General features: G+C 47.6%; 1 protein-coding gene and 1 non-coding gene across 2 annotated transcripts in view; both read left to right on the forward strand.

Annotated features, from left to right (window-relative positions):
• CD82 (CD82 molecule) overlaps positions 1–1,787 on the forward strand; it is a 54,814-nt gene extending 53,027 nt beyond the window's left edge. Inside the window, exons 8-9 of the mRNA XM_038765078.1 lie at positions 71–154; positions 379–1,787. Coding sequence (XP_038621006.1) covers positions 71–154; positions 379–456 — 162 coding nt within the window. The 3' untranslated portion in view covers positions 457–1,787. The remainder of the gene's footprint in view (positions 1–70; positions 155–378) is intronic.
• A 20,128-nt stretch (positions 1,788–21,915) lies between these two features.
• LOC119944217 lies at positions 21,916–22,053 on the forward strand. Its single transcript, XR_005455715.1, has one exon. It is a non-coding gene; the product is annotated as a small nucleolar RNA SNORA7 (small nucleolar RNA).
• Positions 22,054–23,456: the final 1,403 nt, after the last annotated feature.

A 23,456-nucleotide genomic window follows, 5' to 3' on the forward strand; every position in this document is an offset into this window, starting at 1 on the left:
TGTCTCCTGCCACCCTTATGAGTCCCACTTTCCCAGAACCCCTTTCTGATGTGGCCATGTGCTCCTGCAGGGCTGCAAGAGCAAGGTGCAGGAGTGGTTAGAGAAGAATTTGGGTATCATCCTCGGAGTCTGCGCAGTCATCGCTTTCATTGAGGTTGGTTTTGCACTCCCTTTGTCTTAGAACTGCACTTGGTTCTTGGAATTGGTTGTGTGGTTGGCTGGTAGTTGGTTTGGTTGGGATGCCCCTCCCGCTTGGCATCCCAACACATCCATTTGCTTTCACTCCATGCTGGAGGGGAGATGGGGCGGGGAAGGGGCTGTATTGGTAAGAGATAAGTTTCCCTGTCTCAGTCTGACTCTGTGCTTTTCTATCCCCAGCTTCTGGGAATGGTTCTCTCCATCTGCCTCTGCAGACATGTCCACACAGAAGACTACACCAAGGTCCCCAAGTACTGAGATTGCTGCCTCTGTCCAGCACCTGCTGTGCAGGGAGTTGGTCATTCTGGTTTCTTAGGAGCCTGTTTCCATCAATTGTCAATGTCTTGTCCCACACCTGTCCCCCCCATTTCATTTCTCCCACCCCCTACTGCCAATGTTTCCGAGCCCAGGAATCTTTGGAACTGAGCTCCTCTGTGAGTTTGGAAGGGCAGGTCTTCCATTTCTCTTCAATTTATTGGGATATTTGTGTGGAAATTTGTCTTCCTGTCTGGGGGAGCTGAGTGCTCTTACCCTAGTTTTCCCCTTCTCCTTTTTCCTCCCAGATGCCACTTTGTCTTTTTCCCCCTCCCCCTGACCCCAGCCAGGATTTCTGATCAAGTCGAGAAGGAGTTCCCCTTAGGATAGAGGGCAGCATTTGATTCAGCCAGGGTGGAGGAGACCTAGTGATTCAGGTGGATTGGGGCTCCCTGCACCTCTTGTTGGGTGGGGCTGAGGTCTTCCTTTCTTGGCTGAAGGATCTGTGGGTTGCTCTTTGGTAGGGGGAAGGGGTGGAGAGAGAGAGAAGTTGGGGAATGGGGAGGGGAAAGGAAACATTGCATCAGAACCTCCAGCAGGATTTGACCACGGACTGCCACTTTATATAGAGAATCAACATTGTTTTCCAATATGTCTTTGTCTTGCATTTTTAATTTAAGCTAAGGGAGAAGAGGGGGCAAGCTGCAGCATCACTAGCAGAGGGGATGGCGTGGTTGCCGAGGTCAGGGGGTGGTACCTTAACCACCCACTGCAGTAGAGCCAGGGATCTTTTCTTGGGGGGACAGAGACCCTCCAGGGAAGCCATCTACAGGCAGCAGAACCTTGGGCTGAGTTATTAGAATCGTTCTTCGAAGGGTTTGGTTGAAAGAGCTGAAGGCCTTGGGGCATTGGTAGGGCCCAGTCGACCTCCCCAAATACACAGAGCCACCTCAGCTTTCCTGACAGTTTGTGCTAAGGTTAGAAGGAGGGGTCCGAGGGGAAAGCCCACTTCAGAGCAAGTGGGAGGAACTAGAAATGAAAAAGTCAGTGTGGAGGAGGGGAAGGCATTAGACCCCAGTGAATCCTGCTCCCTCAAAGGAGCCTTTGCGCCCACCCACCCACCTGTTCCACCTCTCTACCCTGATTGTCTGTCTGGAGGGGGAGCTGGGCCCTACCTGAGGAGTACCTGCCCTCTCCTATTCCATCACTGAAGCCCCGGGGAGAGGAACTTTGACTTTGAGGGAGAGGGAAGGGGGCTTTGCATGTACAGTCTTGGAAACTAAAATGCTAGAAGATGCAGAGATTACAATAATAAAGATTTTTAACAAGCCCTGTGTCATTTTCTTGGCTCTAGTTGGGAATGGAGGGAAGAAACCAGGGTATAGAGAAGGATTGATGTGCTCAGATCTGTACTAAGTACTTGGGAGGGTACAACAGCTGGTAGATACATTCCCTCGGCACAATGAACTTTCATTCTAAGGGGTTGGGGCTTTCCTTTCTAGGCTGAAGGATCTGTGGGTTGGCCTTTGGTGTGTGTTGGGGGTGGTAAGGGGCAGGGAGAGGGAAGTTGGGGGATGGGGAGGATGGAGGTGGAGGTTGTTCCCTGGTGAGCACCATTGGACATGGAGACTGGTGCAACATGCTAGCTGTGGGGGCAGCCAGGTGGTGGCCTGATAGGCATGTATCCCTGAGCTGTGTCCCTGTGCTGTGTGATGCAACTAAGCTCTGGGCCTCCGGTGAATTGGGAGGAGAGGGGGATGAAGTGCACTCGGTAGCCTCTAGCTTTAGCACAAAAATCTGTGGGACTTTGAGGATCTTTCCCCACTTTATTTCATTGGCTGCACTGGGGGGAAGAGAAGGATGGGGTTGCCTCACTCTCAAGACTGTAAGGCCCCTCTGAACTGTAAAATCGTGGGCAAGGAACGTATCTACCAACCCTGTTACATCGTACTTTCCCAAGTGCTTAAATACAGTGCTCTGCCCTCAGTAAGTGCTTAATAAATTTGATTGATTTATTAATCGGTAGGGGGACTTAGTCTTATCCATAAAGGTATCCCTAGTCTGCTATTGCTCAGCAAGTCGATCGATGGCATTTATTGAGTGCTTAAGGCTGATACTTTGGAGCTGTATTCTAGATACAAACCTGCCCTGCCTCTCCATTTCCCACCCTCCTTCCACCACCCTCCCTCCCTCCCCGAAATAAAAGGTGGGAGAGATTTTCCCCTTGACATTAATCCGGATTAATCTTCCATTTGAGCTCAGTTTGCCTGTTTTGAAAAGCAGTGGATGTCGCCCAGAAGGGGGATGATTTACAATTTGGGCTTTTCACGCTAGGTGGCGTCTTCTCACTGAAACAGGGACAAGGGCCACTCCTGCCCACTCCTGCAAGAGAAAACTTCATCTAGTAACTTTAAAATCCCCCTCTGTGCCCAGCATTTCCCTCTCAGGGTCGCACTAGGGGAGGGAGAGTCAGGCAGAGGCCTACCCATTCCATTCCTAGCTTGGCCAGTGGCTAGCGAGTGGAAAACAATCTGCTACAAGTCAAAACTCACCCATGCTGGGCAGCAGAGAGAGAGTCGAGGGCAGAGACTCGAGTTTACTGCGCTAAAGGTGGCAATTGTAAACCACTTCTGTATTTTTACCAAGAAAATTCTATGGATACACTACCAGAATGATTGCAGATGGAGAGCGGGGCGTTCTGGGTTGGAAACTACGCGATGGCATTAGACAAGACCTAGCATTGTGCTATATAATTCACCCAAGCTGAATCCATTGAGTATGCCATCCTTTCCAGTTTCACTTGAAAAGTAAAATGACACTGACTTTCAGTAGCATGCAGAAAGGCTCTTCATAAGGGAAGGAGGTGACTGTTTACTGAGAAGGACCGTGTACCTCCTTTAATAAATAATATTAATAATAATAAGTGCTTCTTTGTGCCAGGCACTGTACTAAACGCTGGGGTGGATACAAGCAAATCAAATTGGACACAGTCCCTGTCTCACATCGGGCTCACGGTTTCAATCCCCATTTTACAGATGAGGTAACAGGTATAGGGTAGTGAAGTGACTTGCCCAAGGTTGCACAACAGAAAAGTGGCAGAGTAGGGGTTAAAACCCATTACCTTCTGATTCCCAGGCCTGTGCTCTATTCACTACACCTTGCTGCTTCTCCAGATGCTCCCAATTAGGTGCTCCCAAGTACCTAGTACAGTGCTCTGCAGGCAGGTGCTCAATTAGTCATTTTGGATGAAAGTAGGTAGGAGAGAGAAGTAAGAAGATAGGAAAAAAAGCTTTGCAATATCATTTGTATTTGCATGGAGGACTATCTGGGAATGCTTGCCTCAGTGCTGTTTGGGCCAGGTGTATGATGAGATGGCTGCGGTTTTTCCATTTAAATTTTCTCTAGAGGGAGGACCACATGAGCTGCTGGTTACCATGGAGTTGGAGTTCCCCCAAGCTCCCCGAGGCTCCGGGATCACAGGCCCACGGTAGGCTGTGTGGTCCTGTCCTGTTACTGGTATGATGGGCCCCAGCCTGCTCTGGCTTCCATATGGGGGTTTGCTGCTTCCTCAAGGGTCAGATGCTGCTGCCTGGAAAAAAAGTCCACACTCACCAGCAGAGTAGGGGCTGTTCCAGTTGTCACTGGGGTCTGCTGGACTAGAAGAGTACCGGGTTTGGCTGGTGTGGCTGGTAACCTGGGCTAGGGCCACACTGCTCCTCCTCCTACCCAGCTGAGCATTGGGCAGAAAATAGAAGGAGCCCCAGGCAGCCTGGCTGGGCTCCCTCCCTCTTTGCTCCACTGCTTCCTTGACCCTTAGGTTTCTCTGTAGACTGACCCCAGCCTCTATCCCTGACTGAGTCTTCTACTGGACTGGAAGGAAGAAGGTTGGAGGAGCAAGAATTTGGGAGAAGTCCAGGAAGCCCCCTGAGGGGCCTTCCCACAAATGCATTTTCTTCACAGCCAGCCGCCTCCGCTGAAGCCTGGCTGCAAGAGCACATGCCCTGAATTATTCATGGTCTGGGTCCTGGCTCCTGGGTTGGGACTGCATTTCAGGGAAACGCTCTTCCCTCCTGACCTCATGGAGGAGATGGGGTTTAGGGCCCCGGGGGACTTGAATTAAAGTTTAACCACCTCTGGTATCTCGGGCCACACCTGATTTCCTCAGGCTTGTCTGAGATTTTGTCTCTCCCCTGGAAGAGATCAAAACAGCTTCTCCTTCTCAGCTTGTCATCCTTAATGTTGCTGAGCTCCTAGGGTGTTTGGTCCTGGGCTAGGCAAGGTGGGGAATAATTGTGGAATTTGTTAAGTGCTTACTATGTACCAGGTACTGGGGTAGATACAAGATAACCAGGTTGGACACAGTCCCTGTCCCACACATGGAGCTCTCAGTTTAAAGGGGAGGAAGAATGTGTATTTTAAGTGCTTAATACAGTATGGAATGGGAAACTGAGGCCCAGAAAAGTTATATCAAGGTCTCTCAGCAGGCAGGTGGCAGAGTTGGGCTTAGAATCAAGACCCCTGGATTTTTTCTTCTCTGTGCCTCAGTTTCCTCACAGGTAAAATGGGGATTGAGATTGTGAGCCCCCCATGGGACTTTGTCCAACCTGATGTGCTTGTATCCACCACAGTGCTCAGTATAGTGCCTGGCACATAGTAAGTGCTTACCAAATACCATAATTATTATTATTATTATTTCTATTAGGCCATATTGCTTCTCTAGGGGCAAAGCAGTGAAGATGTGATGTCTGTCCATCAAGAGCTCCCAGATTCTTGCAGATAAAAAGTTGAGCGTGGAACCTCTTTGAGGCAGGGATCATATCTGCTTTATTTTTCTCTCCCAAGTGCTTATGTCCACATTAAGTGCTCAATAAATGCCATTAATTGAACAGGCACCAACAGAACTCCGGCATCCTGCCTTCTAGTCCCTGGCATGAATCACAGCCTACAACCTGTTTAGGTAATCCAGAGATTCCAGATCCTGCCAGCAGTTCCTCCTTCTTGTTTACTGGGACAAATTTCCAGATACAAACACTGGGGTTGGGACCCTGATGGTGTTTATTTCTGCATCACTTATCCTACTGTCCCTTCCTAGCCCCTGGAGAAGAAGAAGAAGTCAGGTTTCTCCCCACTCGCACCCACCCTGCCCCAGATTCTAAACTCATTGTGGAGCAGAGAATATGTCTGGTTATTGTTTGTACTCTCCCAAGTGCTTAGTACAGTGATCAGAATGCAGTAAGCTCTCAATACGATTGAACGAATAAATGAGTGAATGAAATACTCGTTGTGGCAGGACTATTCTGGTCTCTGTTGTCTGCGGCCTGCTCTGGGGGTGAGCTCCCAGAGACAGAATTCTCAGTAGCTCTGGGGTAGGAGAGCTGAGGTGCAGGGGTCTCAGACTTAGGGGAGTGTGCCTCATCCTTGAACCAGGGGCACCAGGCAGGGATTCTTGCTGCTTCAGCAGATTCACCTGGCAAGAATGGTGTCAGATGTTGGGCAGGGGTGAACTCTGCAGATTGAGTAGCCTATTACTACAAGGCAGAAAGGGTGTCAACAAGCCAGATGAGAAAAGGGTGTGTATGGATGAATAGAAGAGCTTCCAGGCTAGAGAGTGAGAGGTCCCAGCCCTGCTCCAACCCCAGGCCCCTTTCTGGTGAGCTGACTGAAGGTTTGGAGGCCACTGTATTCCTAATACTTAAGCATATTGAGGGCTGGGATCATGTTGACTTTGTATTGTACTCTCTCAGGTGCTCATTACAGTGCTCTGTGATCAATCAATTAATGGTATTTATTAAGCACTTTGTGCAGAGCAATATATTAAGTGCACAATTGAGTAGATAGATATACCCGATCCCTGCCTTCAAGTGTTGTGAGGAGAGACAGACATTAAAAGTAAAGTAACAGCTCAATAAATACTATTGATTGATTGATAGAAGGACCACAGTTTCTGACCACTGTGGTGTCCACAGATGGCTGGCCTGGATTTATGAGACTGTTGGAATTTGGTCAAACTGGGTTGTCTCTTCCTGGGGAGGTACAACTCTTCCACCTCTAACTCACCTGGGCAATTTCCCAGAAGGACTCTGGGAAAAGAGAATCCCATGCACAGCTGACTTCATGCCTGCCTCCAGTATCCTGTTATGCACTTCCCACCGTGGGCCAGAAGGAAAGGTCATCTCTCCTGTCCCCATTTCTGGACTCCACTGAGCCAGGTGTGTGAGCTCGAGAGAGAGAGAGAGAGTGTGTGTGTGTGTGTGTGTGTTTTCCTGCCCTCTCCTGGAAATGGCACCATTGAATTTCCATCCATCCAGGAGATTGCCAAAACTGGATTTATTCCAGCGGCAAACTCCTCTGGGAGCAAGAGAGATATCAAAAGGGAAGGGAAAGGGAGCTGCCAACTCAGGGGAAGAGGCTGTTGAACACACTTCCTGTGCTTCCCAGATCGAGGTCTCCTTGACCAGTGGCAGGTGACCCTTTCCTGACAGCCAGATTGACTCAGGCTGGAAGCTGGCCAGGGTGAGAAGGCCAGGAAAAATCCATTTGCATGGAAACAAGTGCTGTCAGAGGGAGTCACTGGGGTGTCAGAGAGCCCTGGCCCTTTCCACATCTTTCTTTCCTGTTGTGGAAATGTCTGCCATGGCTGGGCAGGACCTTCCCAAAGCCCAGCTTTCTCCAGCTCTCCCTTAACCAGAGGAAACTTGGTCATCCACTGGCTCCCCTTAGTGGTTTCTGGTACCCATTCCTCACCCCACAACAATGACCAACTGCCAAGGTTTTCAGGGCCAGTAGGCCCAACACGCTGACCTGGTTGCAGGTACTGCAAATTAAACAATTCAGATGGATAGAACTCAACACTGCCTGGGTCCAGGCACCCACATTAATGGTTCCCATGCACTCCAGGATCCTGTGACCTTTCACCTTTTTCTCACTCCAGTTTCATTCATCCAAATGTCTGCCATTCTGTAGCCTGAAATCAGGGCCATCTGACAATTTCCTTTCCATTTCCGATGAGCTGCCTGGGACTAGGCTGGAGTTGCCTACCTAGGCAGGGTTCCTGTCTACTAATTCCGTTATATTGAACTCTCCCAAGTGCTTAGTCCAGTGCTCTGCATGCAGTAAGTGCTCAGTAAATACAGTTGATTGATTTGGCAGGCTTGGAAAGCAGTCCCAGAACTGAGCCATCCTACACAAACCCTGTGATCTTTGCACTCTGGAGGGGAACTTGGAGGAAAGAAGGCTTGGCCTGGAAACTCAGTGGCCTCACTCCTGACAACAGAGTGATGACTGAGGGCCCATGACCTTGTCTGTGGCAAAAGAGCTCGATTGCCCAGCCTGCCACAATGAAGGAGCCCAGAGCCTGGTCATTCAGCCCACCACATTCATCCATTCATTCAATCGTATTTATTGAGCGCTTACTGTGTGCAGAGCACCGTACTAAGCGCTTGGGAAGTGCAAGTTGGCAACATATAGAGATGGTCCCTACCCAACAACGGGCTCACAGTGATGGAGCCTGGTCATTCAGCTTGCCACAGTGTTGGAACCTGGTCACCCAGCTCACTGCAGTGACGGATCCCCAGAGCCCGTTCAACCAGCCCATCACAGTGAGAGAGCCCGGCCATCCAGTTTACCGCAGTGATGGAGCTTGGTTACCCAGCTTGCCTGGGTGGCAGCTGGAACACCCAGGGCAGGACAGCTTCTACGTGGGGCTGGAACCCAGGTATGCACAACCAAAACAATAGGGCAATGGAGGCCGGTAACCCCTCTCCCTGATTTTCTCCCCTTCTCCTTCCTTCCTTTCCTTTCCTCCTCTTTCCCCCACCCCATTTCTCCCCTACTCTCCTCTTTCTGTCCATCACTGCCCCCTCTTGACCTTACCCCCAACCTCCCTAAAGCTAATTCTTGGGGAGAGGGAAAGGTGAATGCTTCTCTGGACTTCTGGAGATCTCCCACTTCAAAGCTGGTTACCATGGTGACTCTCTCATGTCCCTCATCACACTGTCCTGATTCTTCCTCTGTTTCCCCCTCCCTGGGCTAGCACAACTGCCATGGAGACCTCCCCACTCAGTGAGTGGCTCCATGGGAACCTAAGCCCAATCTTTCTCTTTGCCCTTGGGGATTCCCTCCCCACCCCAGCTCTCCTGCTTGGTTCCCCACTAAGATCAGACTGCAGGAGCTCTGAACAGGGCATGTAAGTTGAGCACTGGGCTCTTGGTGGTAGATGGGTTACAAAATGGTGGTGATTGGAGGGGAGGGCTCTGCCTGTACTGCAGGGCAGACCTGCAGCCCTCCATGATGTCCTAGGTCCCCAGTCCAACTCCAGGGACTTTATGACCAGTTTCCTTTCCTATAGGCTTCCCTCCACCTACCACTGTCCTTCATGGCTTCTCCTAATTCCTTCCCACTAGACTGTTCCACCATCCACATCTCTCCCAGGGCACAGGTCCATCCCCAATCCCTAGGTGGTGACAGAGGCTACAAGGTCACGTGCCCTCAATCTTGCTCTGTGTCAGTCAATCAATCACTATGTCGAGAACAGTTTACTAAGTGCTCGGGAGAACGCGCTACAGAAGGTTTGGTCCCATTGGTGAAAGAGTGCTGTGGAAAATAAATGAGAAGTAGCATGGCCTACTGGAAAGAGCACAGGGTGGGGAATTAGAGGACCTGGATTATTCCTGGACCTGATAATTGCTTGCTGTGTGACCCTGGGTAAAAATTTAGTTTGTCCGGGCCCTTTTTCCTCAACTCTGAAATGGAGATTCAATACTCATTCTCCCTCCTACTTAAACTGTGAGTCCTGTGAGACACCAGGACTGTGTCTGATCTGATTAACTTGTATCTACCCCAGTGTATAGAACAGTGCTTGACACGTAGTAAGAGTTTAACAAATATCAGAAGGACCTGGGTTCTAATCCTGGCTTTGCCACTTGCCTATTTTTTAACCTTGGGAAAGTTACTTAACTTCTCTGTGCCTCAGTCACCTCATTTGTAAAATGTGGTTTAAGACTGTGAGCCCTATGTGGAACATGGACTGTGTCCAACCTGATTATCATATCTATCCCAGCTGTTAGTAAAGTACCTGGCACATATTAAGTGCTTAACAAATGCCATTAAAATAATAATAATAATAAAAAGAAGAAGAAGAAAACACTTTTCAAATTCAAAGTGCTTGTGGTAATAATAATTATGGTATTTGTTAAGCGCTCACTGTGTGCCAAGCACTGTTCAAAGCACTGGGGTAAATATAAGGTAATCAGGTTGTCCCATGTGGGGCTCACAGTCTCAATCCCCATTTTACAGTGATAGTATATCAGTATATATTTTACAGGGTTAGCAGTAATAGTATACTAGTATCCTGGAGGATACTACATTGTCAGATTATAAGCAATTTGAAGGCAGGGACCATAGCCAATCTCTAACAAATACTTCAAAGGTCTCCTGAACCTTGGGGATAGTCTGATTGTTGGATATGGAACTTACAGAGAACAGGCACAACTTTATTCTTTACCATTTGCCTGTGAAAACATACCTCTTCCTTTCCCTTCCTCCCTCCTTTCCTTTCCTCCCTCCCTCCCTCCCCCGTTCCTTCCTCCCAAGCCACATCATCTGGTAATCATTGGGTTAACATGCTCTGTAGGCGGAATCTGCTCCCCAGACCCAAATTCCTGGCTCTGAGGCCTCAGCCATTCCAGCTCCTGACCACTGCCAAAAGATGACAGCTTGGAGGGAGCCTGCGGTGAGAAAACTCCAACTGCATTCAGCTGCAGCAGCCTCAGATACCAGTCCCCTCCAGGCCCCCTGGATGAGCCCTGGGGCTGCAGCTTTGGGAGACCATGGGGCTAAACTCAATAGAGTTCCTCACTGCATAAACACATATGCTTCTGACACAACCCACTGAATTCCCCTCTCTTCCCAGAGCATGGGCCTGGAGTCAAAAGGACCTGGGTTCGTTCATTCATTCATTCATTCATTTATGTTTATTGAGCACTTACTGTGTGCAGAGCACTGTACTAAGCACTTGGAAAGTACAATTTGGCAGCAAATAGAGACAATCCTTACCCAACAACGGGCTCACAGTATAGAAAGGGGAGACAGATAACAAAATAAAACAAGTAGACAGCCACCAACAGCATCAAAATAGATAAATAGAATTATAGATATGTATCTATTATAGATATATAGAGAAGCAGCATGGCTCAGTGGAAAGAGCACGGGCTTTGGAGTCAGAGGTCATGGGTTCAAATCCTGGCTCCACCAATTGTCAGCTGTGTGACTTTGGGCAAGTCACTTAACTTCCCTGTGCCTCAGCTACCTCATCTATAAAATGGGGATTAAGACTGTGAGCCCCCCATGGGACACCCTGATTACCTTGTAACCTCCCCAGTGCTTTGAACAGTGCTTTGCACATAGTAAGCACTTAATAAATTTCATTATTATTATTATTACACATCATTAATAAAATAAATAGAATAATAAATATGTACAAATATACACAATTGCTGTGGGGTGGGGAAGGGGGTAGAGCAGAGGGAGGGAGTAGAGGTGATGGAGAGGGGAAGAGGAGCAGAGGAAAAGGGGAGCTCAGTCTGGGAAGGCCTTCTGGAGGAGCTGAGCTCTCAGTAGGTCTTTGAAGGGGGGAAAAGAGCTGGTTTGGCTGATGTGAGGAGGGAGGGCATTCCAGGCCAGAGGTAGGACGTGGACCAGGGGTCAACAGCAGGACAGGTGAGAATGAGGCACAGTGAGGTTCTAATTCCCGCTCCTCAACTTGTCTGCTGTGTGACCTTGGGTGAGTAACTTCACTTCTCTGTACCTCAGTTACCTCATCCGTACAATGGAGGTTAATGCTGTGAGCCCCATTTGGGACACGGAATCTGTCTAACTTGATTAGCTTGTATCTGTCCCAGCTCTTAGTGTGGTGCTTGGCACATAGTAAGCACCTAAACACCATTAAAATAATTTGGCCTGAAGAGAAGAAAAGATGGTCTATTTCATTCATTTTGCTACCAATGTCATCTCTACATGGGAGGTCAGATGGATAAACAGTAAGTAATGTTGGCCAGTACTTGTTTACAAGGCTGGGGTAGAATTCCATTTTCTCTCTCCCTTCAGGGATACATCCAGGTTTGGAGGCTCAGGAAGGGAATGTCGTGGATGCTAATAGAAGAGAGGGACAGTGTACAACAGTCTTAGCTGTTAATACCAACAAATAGTAATGGTATTTGTTAAGGATGTACCAGGATCCAAGTGTTAGGGTAGACACAAGACAATCAGATCGGAAATGGTCCATGTCCCATGTGGGGCTTATAATCTATCTCATCCTCTTTTTACAGATGGAGAAGCTGAGGCTCAGAGAGGTTGAGTGAGTTGCCCAAGGTCACTCAACAGACAAGTGGCAGAGCTGGGATTAGACCTTATATGCAACATCTTCAGATTTTATCTCATCCAAAAATAGCTCTTCTACAACATGTCTACGGTAAGAGGAACTGCGTTAAAAATAATAGCATTAATATCTAAGTGATTACTTTGTGCCAAGCACTGTATTAAATATGAGATAATCAGGTCAGACACAAAGAAGTTAAGTGATTTGCCCAAGGTCACCCAGCAAGCAATTGCTCGAGAAGGAATTAGAACCCAGGTACTCTAGCTCCTAAGCCCATGCTCTTTCCACTAAGCCATGCCACTTTTCTAAGTTCTGCTGCTTCCCTTCCTAGAAGAGACTGGTTCCTGACTGTTTTTCTGGCTCAGCTTGATAAAGCTCCCTTCTCTCCTGTGCTCTCACCTCTGAGGCCTCCCCTCCCTACCTGCTGCATGGTGAGATCACTTCCATGACCTAGGGGGCTCTTTTGGCAGTCAGGCTCTGAGTCATCCTGGGTTTTAGTTCCTGCCCCAGCCCCTGCAGTTCAGCTTGAGATTTCCACAACTCCAAAAGGTCAGATTCTCCCTCTTCTTCCCCCTCCTTCCACCTCCTCCCCCTTTTGCTGGCCTTGTTAGCGCAATATTGCAGGAAGAGTGAAAGGACAAGACCATGTTTGGGCCAGTGGGAGGCCACTTGAAGTTTCTCCAGAAGGTGACTTTGCTCCAGTCCTCAAAGTCCTTAATATTTGTCTCCCCCTCTAGACTGTAAGTTCGTTGTGGGTGGAGAATGGGTCTTTTAAATTGTTATATTGTACACTCCCAAGTGATCTGCCCATAGTAAGCACTCAGTAAATACAACTGAGTGACAAAGTCTGCTCTATGATCCCACTGCAGTGAAGGGGCTCCCCAACTTGTCCCCAACCCCCAACCCTGCCATCAGAGACCCCAGCCATGACCCCACCACTGGCAGGCTTGGCTCAGGAGTGAGGCTCCCCCTCCCCTGTGTCTGTAGTCAAGCACTTAGTACAGTGCTCTGCACACAGTAAGTGCTCAATAAATACAATTGAATGAATGAATGTAGTGTCTCCCCTGGCCTCCCTGCTCCCAAGGTTGTGAGATAGACTGACTGACATGAGATAATCTATCAGATTCAGATTCCATCTCCTCCAGGAAGTCTTCTTTGATTGGGCTTCTTACAGGCCCTTCAGCGACTCCAGACACCCACACCTCCACTACTGGTCTGCTCACATTGCTGGGCTGCTCTTAGGCTTGGGAGTTACCACCTCTTGGATAGGTTTGGCTGCCCCTGAGCTGGTGCCCCCAATTACAGCCAGGTAGGCTGGAACCCTGTGCTTCCCTGGGGCATGGGCTTCACCCGAGCTTCTTCCTGGTAACTGGAGACCCTATAATCCACCTCTGTGTCTCCCAATCTCCTCCCCCTTTCCCCTCCCCTCCCAACCAGAGCAGGAGACAGGAAGTCCAGAAGAGGATGACAGCTCTTTTCCCTTAATTACGGCAATTTCCTTGAGTGCCCATTACACTGAGAAGCAGACAAGCTAGGCTCTGAGGAGCTTACTTCTTTCTGAAGCCAATGCTGGAGGAGGAAGATTAGATCAGAATCCAGCCCCTAGAGAGTCTGGCCCTAGACTTTCTCCCCATCCCTTCCCCAGGACTTCTGTCTCCTCCTATGAGATATGCCCAGCTCCAGCCAGCAATCAGATCTCATTCCCTGGGGAGTCCCCACAGCTCCCCAAGAAGCTCTTCTCTTCCAAGAAGTTGTCTTGAATTACTCTCCTTGGTCTCCAATGCCCCCATAACTCCTCTGTACTCAGAAACCTCTGATCGCTATATTCTCTGGGCCGATATGTTCCTAGAACTTGGGTTTTTATTAATCAATCATTCATTCATTCAATCGTATTTATTGAGCAATTACTGTGTGCAGAGCACTGTATTAAGTTCTTGGGAGGACAACACAGTAATAAAGAGAGACAATCCTTGCCCACAGTGAACTCACAGTCTGGGGTGGGGGGGGGGGGGGGGAGACAGACATCAATACAAGTAAACAGATATCAATATAAATAAATAAAATTACAGATAAATACATAAGTGCTGTGGTGGGGAGAAGGGGGAAGAGCAAAGGGAGCAAGACAGGGTGATGTGGAAGTGAATGGGCGATGAGAAAAGTGGGGGTTAGAGATGAGTTGATATCGTCATATTCATAATCAATTATAATTATTAAGTGCTTACTTGTGCAAAGTACTGTAGTAATAGCAACTGAAATTGGGATACGCATTCCCTGCCCACAAAGCATTTACAGTCTAGAGGATTATGGTTCTTTATTCACATTTCTGAATTGACATCTGCCTGCCTTTCTCATTTTATTATTAATTCCTTGAGGCAAGGTTCACTTTTTAGCCTCTGTTGGGGATACCTCTCTGTGTCCCTGTAAACCTGAGATTCCATGGGTCAAGCCCTCCTTTGAGAGGATTTGTTCAGGCAAGAAATTTCCACTGTGACCTAAATCCAGCACTCAGAGCAACATGGTCTAATGGAAATGGCATGGGCCTCGGAGTCACAGGACCTAGGTTCTAATCTTGGCTCTGCCACTTGTTGCTGTGTGACCTTGGGCAAATCACTTCTTAACTTTGTGACTTTGTAAAATGGAGATTAAAACTGTGAGCTTCATGTGGGACATAAACTATGTCCAACCTGATCATTTACACCAGCACCTAGTACAGTGGCTGACTCACATTAAGCACTTAACAAATACCATAAAAAGAAAAAGCCAAAAGACTTTCGTGGAAGTATGCCTCAAACATATGCAGATTATATTATACCTACCCCAGTATGTAGCACAGTGCTTTTCACATAGTAGATGCTTAATAGAAAGCACAATTATTATTTGTGAAGCCCCAGCTCCAGGCCAGAACCCATCCCAGAACCTTGAAATGACCTCGCTCACCTGAACCAAAGGAATCCTCGGCAAGCTTTTCCAGCTCAGTCCCCAAATCCATTGGTCCATTGGAGTCCTCTATGATGGGCAGGAGTCCATCTCTGAGCAGACTCCCCAGACAGGTGGAGATGGAGATTCTTTCTGACCAATTGGAGACAAGGCAGAGGGGATGTTCAATTAGCTGGGGAATAATTATTATGGTATTTGTTAAGCAATTACATGTATCAAGCCTATTTTAAGTGCTGGGGTAGATCCAAGGCAATCATTCTAAACAAATCCTCTGCCTGACATGGGGCTCACAGCCTAAGCAGGAGGGAGAACAGGGATTGAATTTATATTTTTCAGATGAGAAAACTGAGGCACTAAGAAGTTAAGAGACTTGCCCAAGGTCATACAGCAGGAAAGTGGTGGAGCCAGGATTAAAATCCATGTCCTCTGATTCCCAGGTTTGTGCTTTCCCATAAACCACACTGTCACCTCCCATAGAGGAAGTTGGTGGCAGGGTGAAGAAGCAGTACAGAGCCCTAACTACAACAATAATAATAATAACATTTTTAAGTACTTATTATATGCTAAACATTGGGGCGGTTATGAAATTATTAGACTGGACCCATTCCCTGTACTACAAAGGCTCACAGTCTAAGGGGAAGGGAGAACGGATATTTAATCCCCTTTTTACAGATGATGAAACTGAAACAAAAGTTAAATAAATTGCCCAAGGTCACATAGTGGGGACATGGCAGAGGCAGGATTAGAACGTGGATCTCCTGACTCACACTCCTCTACTCTTTCCACCAGGCCATGCTGAAATGGGTAGGTAGCCCTGGCCTCTCCTCAGCAGAACCTACTGGAAAGAAGCTGGGACTAGAAGTCAGGAGACCTGGATTCTAATCCCTGCTCTCCTATTGGCCTGCTCTGTGATCTTGGGCAAGTCATTTAACATTTTGGGGCTTTAGATTACTTCTCTGTAAAATGGAGGAAAGATACCTGCTCTGCCCCCCCCCCCCCCACACACACACACACAATACTGTTAACCAGATGTGGGACAGGGACTGGATTCCTATGGGATTGTTTTGTATCTAATCTTATGGTACAGTCTGTACCATGGAGTAAATCCCATAACTAGTGAATAAACTCACTAATTCAGATGCTTGTAGCCAGATCCCTCCACAAAAGGCTTTTTTCAGAAGTGCCCAGGTGAGAAATAATAATAATAATAATAATAATAATAAATTATGATATTTGTTAACCGCTTACTATGTGCCAAGCACTGTTCTAAGCACTGGGGTAGATACAAGGTATTCAGGTTGACCCATGTGGGGCTCACAGTCTTAATCCCCATTTTACAGATGAGGTGGTAACTGAAGCATAGAGAAGTTGTGACTTGCCCAAAGTCACACAGCTGACAAGTAGCGGAGCCTGGATTAGAACCCATTACCTCTGACTCCCAGGCCTGTGCTCTTTCCATTAAGCCACGCTGCTTAGATAGGGTGGGAATAGCCGGGAGCAGCAGGGAACCACATGGGGCTGGGGAACAGGCTTGGGGGGCAGAACGGACAAGCTGATAAATTGAAGAGGGAAGAGAGACAAATGCTTTAAGAATCGAGTGAAAGTTTTAGAGTGATGGTCTGTTTATACACCAAGGGAACTGGCTTTCAGGAAGGAAATGTAGGAAGTGTCTGATAGGCGCATCAAGTGCTCTGAAGGAAGAACCTCCCTCCTCCTGTATCACCTGGCCTGGTTCTATTGCTTCGGGAGAAGGGCTAACCTTTAGGTCGGTGGCAGCGGTGGTGGTGGTGGTAATGGAGGTGGGGGTGAGGCTTAGGACTGAAAACCTGAAAAGGGTCAGATTGGGTAACAGGTAACCTTTATATTCATTCATTCATTCAATTGTATTTATTGAGCACTTACTGTGTGCAGAGCACTGTACAAAGCGCTTGGAAAGTACAAGTTGGCAACATATCGAGATGGTCCCTACCCAACAACAGGTTCTCAGTCTAGAAGGGGGAGACTGACAACAAAACAAAACACATGGACATGTGTCAAGTCTTCAGAACAAATGGAATTAAAGCTAAATGCACATCATTAACAAAATAAATAGAATAGTATAAATAGTATATATAGTATAAATAGTATAAATAGAATAGTAAATATGTACAAGTAAAATAAATAGAGTAATAAATCTGTCTGAAACCTGGGTGGACCCAACCCTGGGGAGAATTCTAGAAGACAGCCACTGACCGGGAGAAATTCCAGCCCTCAGCACACCCACTGGTTCCCGATTTGCACATGAGCATTGATATACTGGGGAGCCCTGCTGTTGTCCAGTGGACAGTCTACATACATATCTATTCTATTTATTTACATATCTATTCTATTTATTTTATTTTGTTAGTATGTTTGGTCTTGTTCTCTGTCTCCCCCTTTTAGACTGTGAGCCCACTGTTGGGTAGGGACTGTCTATATGTTGCCAATTTGTACTTCCCAAGTGCTTAGTACAGTGCTCTGCACATAGTAAGTGCTCAATAAATACGATTGATGATGATGATGATGATGATGACAGTGCACAGCTCTGGGTGCCAGAAGCCCTGAGTTCTATCAGTTAATGGTATTTATTGAGGACTTATTGCATGCAGATCACCATCCTAAGCACTTGGAAGAGTACAATACAGAAGTTAGTAGACACATTGCCTGTCCCCAGTTTGCTTAGTCTAGAGTTCTAGGCCTGGTTTTGCATGTAAAGGAAAGCCTGCTGGAGCTATGCCAGCAGGGGGGAAATTTCCTGAGCCAAGAACCACCTAAGGCATTCAGCGACAACCTGGGAAATAGCTGGACAATGTAGGTGGCAAAACCAGCAGTGGCTTCCAAGGCATCTATCTATCTGCCTGCTGGATCTGGGGCTGGGGCCCAACATCAGGAATAGCCAGCAGTCACTTTGCCCAGAAGTTTCCCTCAAGATTCATACTTTATTATCCGGGGTCCTGATATTCACTGCCAGCAGCTTCAGCACCGCTCTGACCCTGGATAACTTAGGGTTGTGGGAAGTTGGGGCAGGCAGGTTTGCTGTAAATGTCAGCAGAGTGTAATATGTAAATGGAATGGTAGATGGGGCTTTCCTCTGGGATCAGGCTGGCAAGACACAGCCAGTCCTCTGATTTGCACACGAATTGGTGGACTACCCTGTTTACTAAAATGAAGATGAGGGATGCGCTTACTCCCAGTTTCACATGGCGTATACCTGAGGCCCAAGAATGTTCCCCTGAATTTTTGTATAATACTAGAACTGAGATCAGAGGCAAACCCTGGTAACTGTCCATGGGATAGACATCCATGGAGGGGGTGATCCAGGCTCCAACATTGGTAGCAGACCTCTCCCCCAGATCTTCCTTTCTAAACAGCACTGCAAAGAGCCGTGGCTTGAAAGCAATGGAGACCGGAGGGCAAGTGTAATGAGCTAGAGGTGAGGGAGAAAACAGAAGGGAGCACACTTAGCTTCCCCTTCTTTCGGTCCCCTTCTCCCCACCATGCTGAGCCTGCCACAACTCACTGGAAATGGCAGTGCTCAGGTGCAGTCAGGACTGTGCCACAGGCATGCAAATGCCCAGGTTTGTCTCTGAGGGGCGTGAATAGGATAGCAATACTAGTCTTCCAAGAATACCAGATGCCAAGACATCCCATGACTTCACACAAGCTACGCTGGGCCGGTAGCCTAACGTGATGATGTCATAGGCACCATTTTGTGGAAATTTCGTGTAAATGTAGTGCATTTTCCAGGGGAGCCCCTGACCTCCCTACTTACTCCAGAGCCATGACTGGGTGAACACCCAGTCTTAGAGAAGCAGCATGGCTCCGTGGATACAGCACGAGCTTTGGAATCAGAGGTCATGGGTTCAAATTCTGGCTCCGCCACTTGTCAGCTGTGTGACTTTGGGCAAGTCACTTAACTTCTCTGTGCCTCAGTTACCTCATCTGTAAAATGGGGATTAAGACTGTGAGCCACACGTTGGACAACCTGATCAGCTTGTAACCTCCCCAGTGCTCAGAACAGTGCTTTGCACATGGTAAGTGCTTAATAGATGTCATTATAATTATTATTATAACACATCTGAGCCATGGTGCTCAGTCGCAGGAGGGGAAGCAGTGGCTGGCTGGTCACTGAAAATAAAAATTTCAGAAATATCAATCAGTCCATGGTATTTATTGAGCACTCATTGTGTGTAGAACACTGTATTAAGTGCTTGGGAGAGTACAGTACAACAGAGTGGGTAGATAGGTTCCCTGCCAACAATCTAGATGGGGAGAAAGGCTTTAATATAAATAAATACATAAATGAATAATGGGGTCTGGACCATTTCCACCCTGGACAAGGGGCAGCTAGATGGTTCAGCATGATACTGGATGACTAGTTGGCCTACTCTTGGGGTGAGGGAACATGAAGGGTAGCAGAGATTGCAATGGGTAGAGGGAGGAGGAAGGAAAGATCTAAGTGGTGAACTAAAGCAAAGACAGTCACTATCCAGGGCCCTAGAACACATTCCCCAGGAAGAAATCATCATCGTCTTCATCGATGCTATTTATTGAATGCTTACCATGTGCAGAGCACTGTACTAAGCACTTGGGGGAATACAATAAATTAGAGTTGGCAGACACATTCCCCACCCATAATGAGCTTACAGTCTAGAGGGGAAGACAGACATTAGTATAACTTATGAATTTATAATATATAATCTAAAGATATGTCTAATATATAATCTAAAGATATGTGGAGTTGAGGGTGGGACAAATATTAAATGCTCAAAGATCACAGATCGAAGTGCATAGATGACACAGAAGGGAGAGCTAGCCGGGGAAGAGAAGGCTTAAATGGGGAAGACTTCTTTGGGGAGATTTCTTCTTAGTAAATACTTTGAAGGTGAGGAGAGTGGTGTTCTGGTGTATATGGGGGGGGGGGGGAGGAGTTCCAGACTAGAGGGAGGACATGGAAAAGGGGTCAGTGGTGAGACAGATGAGATTGGGCCACAAATCCAGAGGTCAAGCCTTATTTCAAAGATTCTGCTCTCCTGGAATAGAGAAACAGAACCCAAACGGCACAGGTCTTACTCAGTGACCTTCAAGTTGCTCCTTGATTCAGTCCCAGTTTAGGGACGAGGGAGTGAAAGGGGCCAAGTTGGCCTCTTCCTGGTAGTGGTCTCTCTCCACAAGAGAAGCAATGGCTGAGAGACCTCCAAAGTTCCCCTCAGTTTGTGGGTTTTGGGTAAGGGCAGGGGTGAAGGGAGAAGACCTGAGATTGGCCAGCTGACAGACCTAGGAATCAGAAAGACTGGACCCTACTCCCAGTTCTGCCACACGTCTACTGTATGACTTTGGGCAAGTCACTTTAATCAATCAATCAATCAATCAATCGTATTTATTGAGCGCTTACTGTGTGCAGAGCACTGTACTAAGTGCTTGGGAAGTACAAGTTGGCAACATATAGAGACAGTCCCTACCCAACAGTGGGCTCACAGTCTAAAAGGGGGAGACAGAGAACAAAACCAAACATACTAACAAAATAAAATAAATAGAATAGACATGTACAAGCAAAATAAATAAATAAATAATTAGAGTAATAAATATGTACAAACATATATACATATATACAGGTGCTGTGGGGAAGGGAAGGAGGTAAGATGAGGGGGGATGGAGAGGGGGACGAGGGGGAGAGGAAGGAAGGGGCTCAGTCTGGGAAGTCCTCCTGGAGGACGTGAGCTCTCAGTAGGGCCTTGAAGGGAGGAAGAGAGCTAGCTTGGCGGATGTGCCTTGGTTACCTCATCTGTAAAGGGGGATTAAGAGTATGAGCTGCCTTTGTTACCTCATCTGTAAAAGGGTGATTAAAATTGTGAGATCAATGTGGGACACGGACTGTGTCCAATCTGATTAACTCGTATCTATCCCAGTGCTTAATACAGCACCAGACCCGGAGTAATCACTTAACATATACCATAAGAAAAAAGACAGGAGATGTCATGGGAGAGGGAGAGGGACCTGCATGGGAACCAGAGGGATTATCCAATAGTAATACACAAATGATTGATTGAGAAAAAAGAAAACTAGAGAAATGAGTGAGTAGAGAATGGGGTAGGACTCACTGCGGTCTTATGGGAGAAGGAGGGGAGGGGAACAGGAAAAAACAGGGCTGGAGTGGACTGGACTAGACTTGACTCTTAGGGAAAATGTGGTGAAAAGGAAAGAGAAAATTAGACAGACAGCGGGAGAGAGCTGAAAACAAGAGGTCGGTTTGGAGGCAGTTAATTCCCCAGTGCTCCAACAGCAGCCTGGGCTTTTCCAGCTCATTTTCATTCCCTTTGGGCTCAGGGCTCCAGAACAAAGCTGGCGGCCACTTCTCTACTTTGCAGTTGGTAAAAAGCCACCCAGTCCTATAGGGCCCCTCCCCAGCCCCATGGTGTAAACATTTCCCAGCATGCTGGACCCTAGGGATATACAAATGGTAGCTCCCATTAAATGCCAGTTCCCCAGACATGGCCTTGCCTGCAGTCCTCCTGAGAAGAATTGATGGCTTTCCAAATCTGGGTGGGAGGGCAGAATTGGCTGTGCCTCAGGGACAAGAGTTGCCTGTAGTGGTACTTATTTGATCAACTTGGGAATCTGCCCAGATGCCACTGACCAAGGGCAGATCAGTCTGTGGCTGACCACTTGAGGGCTCCTGGGAATGACTGACAGGTGACCACAAATCATTAAGCTCACTAATTGAGCAGCAGCATGGTCTAGTGGGTAGAGCATGAGCCTTGAGTCAGAAGGACCTGGGTTCCCATCCCAGCTCCACCACTTGTCTGTTATGTGACCTAGGACAAGTCATTTAGGTTTTTGTGCCTCAATTACCACATCTGTAAACTGGAAATTGAGACTGTGAGCACCATGCGGAACAGGGACTCTGTCCAATCTGATTGACTTGTATCTACTCCATGGCTTTTTACAGTGCCTGGCACATAGTAAATGCTTAACAAATGTCATAAGAAATGAAAAAAAAAATTCTCAGGGTATGAAGGGTAGAGGACAAGCTCTCTGAAGGAAAACATTCCTGGGAAATAGACCCAAGTGTGTGTTTAGGACTCCTTTGTCTTGGTTACCTCACAGAACTGAACTCATGTACCCATCCAAAGACCCTCTCGGGGTCACACCTGGAGAGTTTCCAGTACTCTACCAGTCTCGACTATGGGAGGGGGAGTCAAGCAGAAGCATATCCATTCCATTCTTAGCTTGGACAGTGGCTAGTGAGTGGAAGGCAATCTGCTACAAGTCAAGACTCCGCTGTGCTGTGCTGAGCAGCAGTGGCATGGGAGAGAGTTGAGGGCAGAGACTCAAGTTTACTGCATGGAAGGAGGCAGTGATAAACCACTTCAATATTTTTACCAAGGAAACTCTATGACGTTTGCAAATGGAGGTGGGGGCATTATGGAACAGATATGTCTACAGTATGGGTCAAAGACGACTAGAAAGCCTAAGACAAGAACCATCCAAAGAATGGGAAGCTTAGTACAGTGCTCTGCCTAAAGTCAGCACTCGATAAATACCATTCGTTGATGGATTGATAGAGAGAACTGACAAGAAAGTCCCAACCACTGGGAGAAGCCATTGGAATCCAAATATACAAAATGGCCCATCATCTTGAGTGGTGTCAGATCTGAGGAGGAAAGGGAACCAAGCTCATGCACCCTTCCCAAGAAGGGGGAACTGATTTCAAGAAATCAGCTGCAAAGCCAAGGTTAGAGCTCTGATCTTTCTACTCTTAAGCCAGGACTCTGTCAAAATAATTGTCAGCCCTTTTTCATTTCCCTCAGGCTATCTTCCCCCACTTCTCCTCTCACTCTCCAGCCCAACCCCCTTCATCCCCATCCCTCCCCCCTTCCCCAACCCCCCAAGGCCTTGTTATCATTATCTCCTCCCTCCTGAAACTTTCTGGCATTGAGCCCAGGAATTCAAATTGGTCTGGGGCAGTGGAGTAGGGGTCAGCTCAGTGTGGCTTTCGGTGTAGCCACAGAAAGTATTTTCCTCTTCTGAGCCTTGTCCAGACGTGATCTCATTCATCTCCACAGTCTCTATGGGAGAGAGTAGTGGGGGAATGTGTTTATGGGTCCTTTTTCAAGGATTGGGACCTGAAAACCCCTCCTACACAGAATCAAGTGGGTTATATTGGCAGAACCCATTAACACGGTCTCTTCCCAAGGTCTTTTTGGTCCATGGATCAAAGCACGATTCACACCATTGTACAGCAACCCCCGTGAGAGACCAAGGAGAATGGAATCCAGCAGTTTTGCTGAAGTAGATCTCCAAACAGGCAGTAGCTGTCTGGGGATCCAGGCACCCTGGGGCTTTTTCCCACTTACAAGTGGATTCAAGACAGAGGGCCAACAGAGGCAGAGTCTCAAATCCATTTTGGTTCAGTATCAGGATTTTGGCCTTTGATCTCATCTCCTCCCTTCCCAGGTTGGTTCCAGCTTTGCTTAATGAGTGAAATTTTCTCTCTCTTCCCAGCACACCTTTGTCCCCAGTCACTGTAATGTAGGGAGCATCAGGAGCCCGGTGACCTGGCCCCAGCTCTCTGGACCTATTTCCTTCCCAAAAGAGAAATTTCCCTGTTTGCTCACTTGCTGCCTCTGAGCAGTGCACTGTCCCTTACCAGCCCCTCCAGGCTCTCCCTAGA

Source organism: Tachyglossus aculeatus, chromosome 22 (assembly GCF_015852505.1).
Source record: "Tachyglossus aculeatus isolate mTacAcu1 chromosome 22, mTacAcu1.pri, whole genome shotgun sequence".
Lineage (NCBI taxonomy): Eukaryota > Metazoa > Chordata > Mammalia > Monotremata > Tachyglossidae > Tachyglossus > Tachyglossus aculeatus.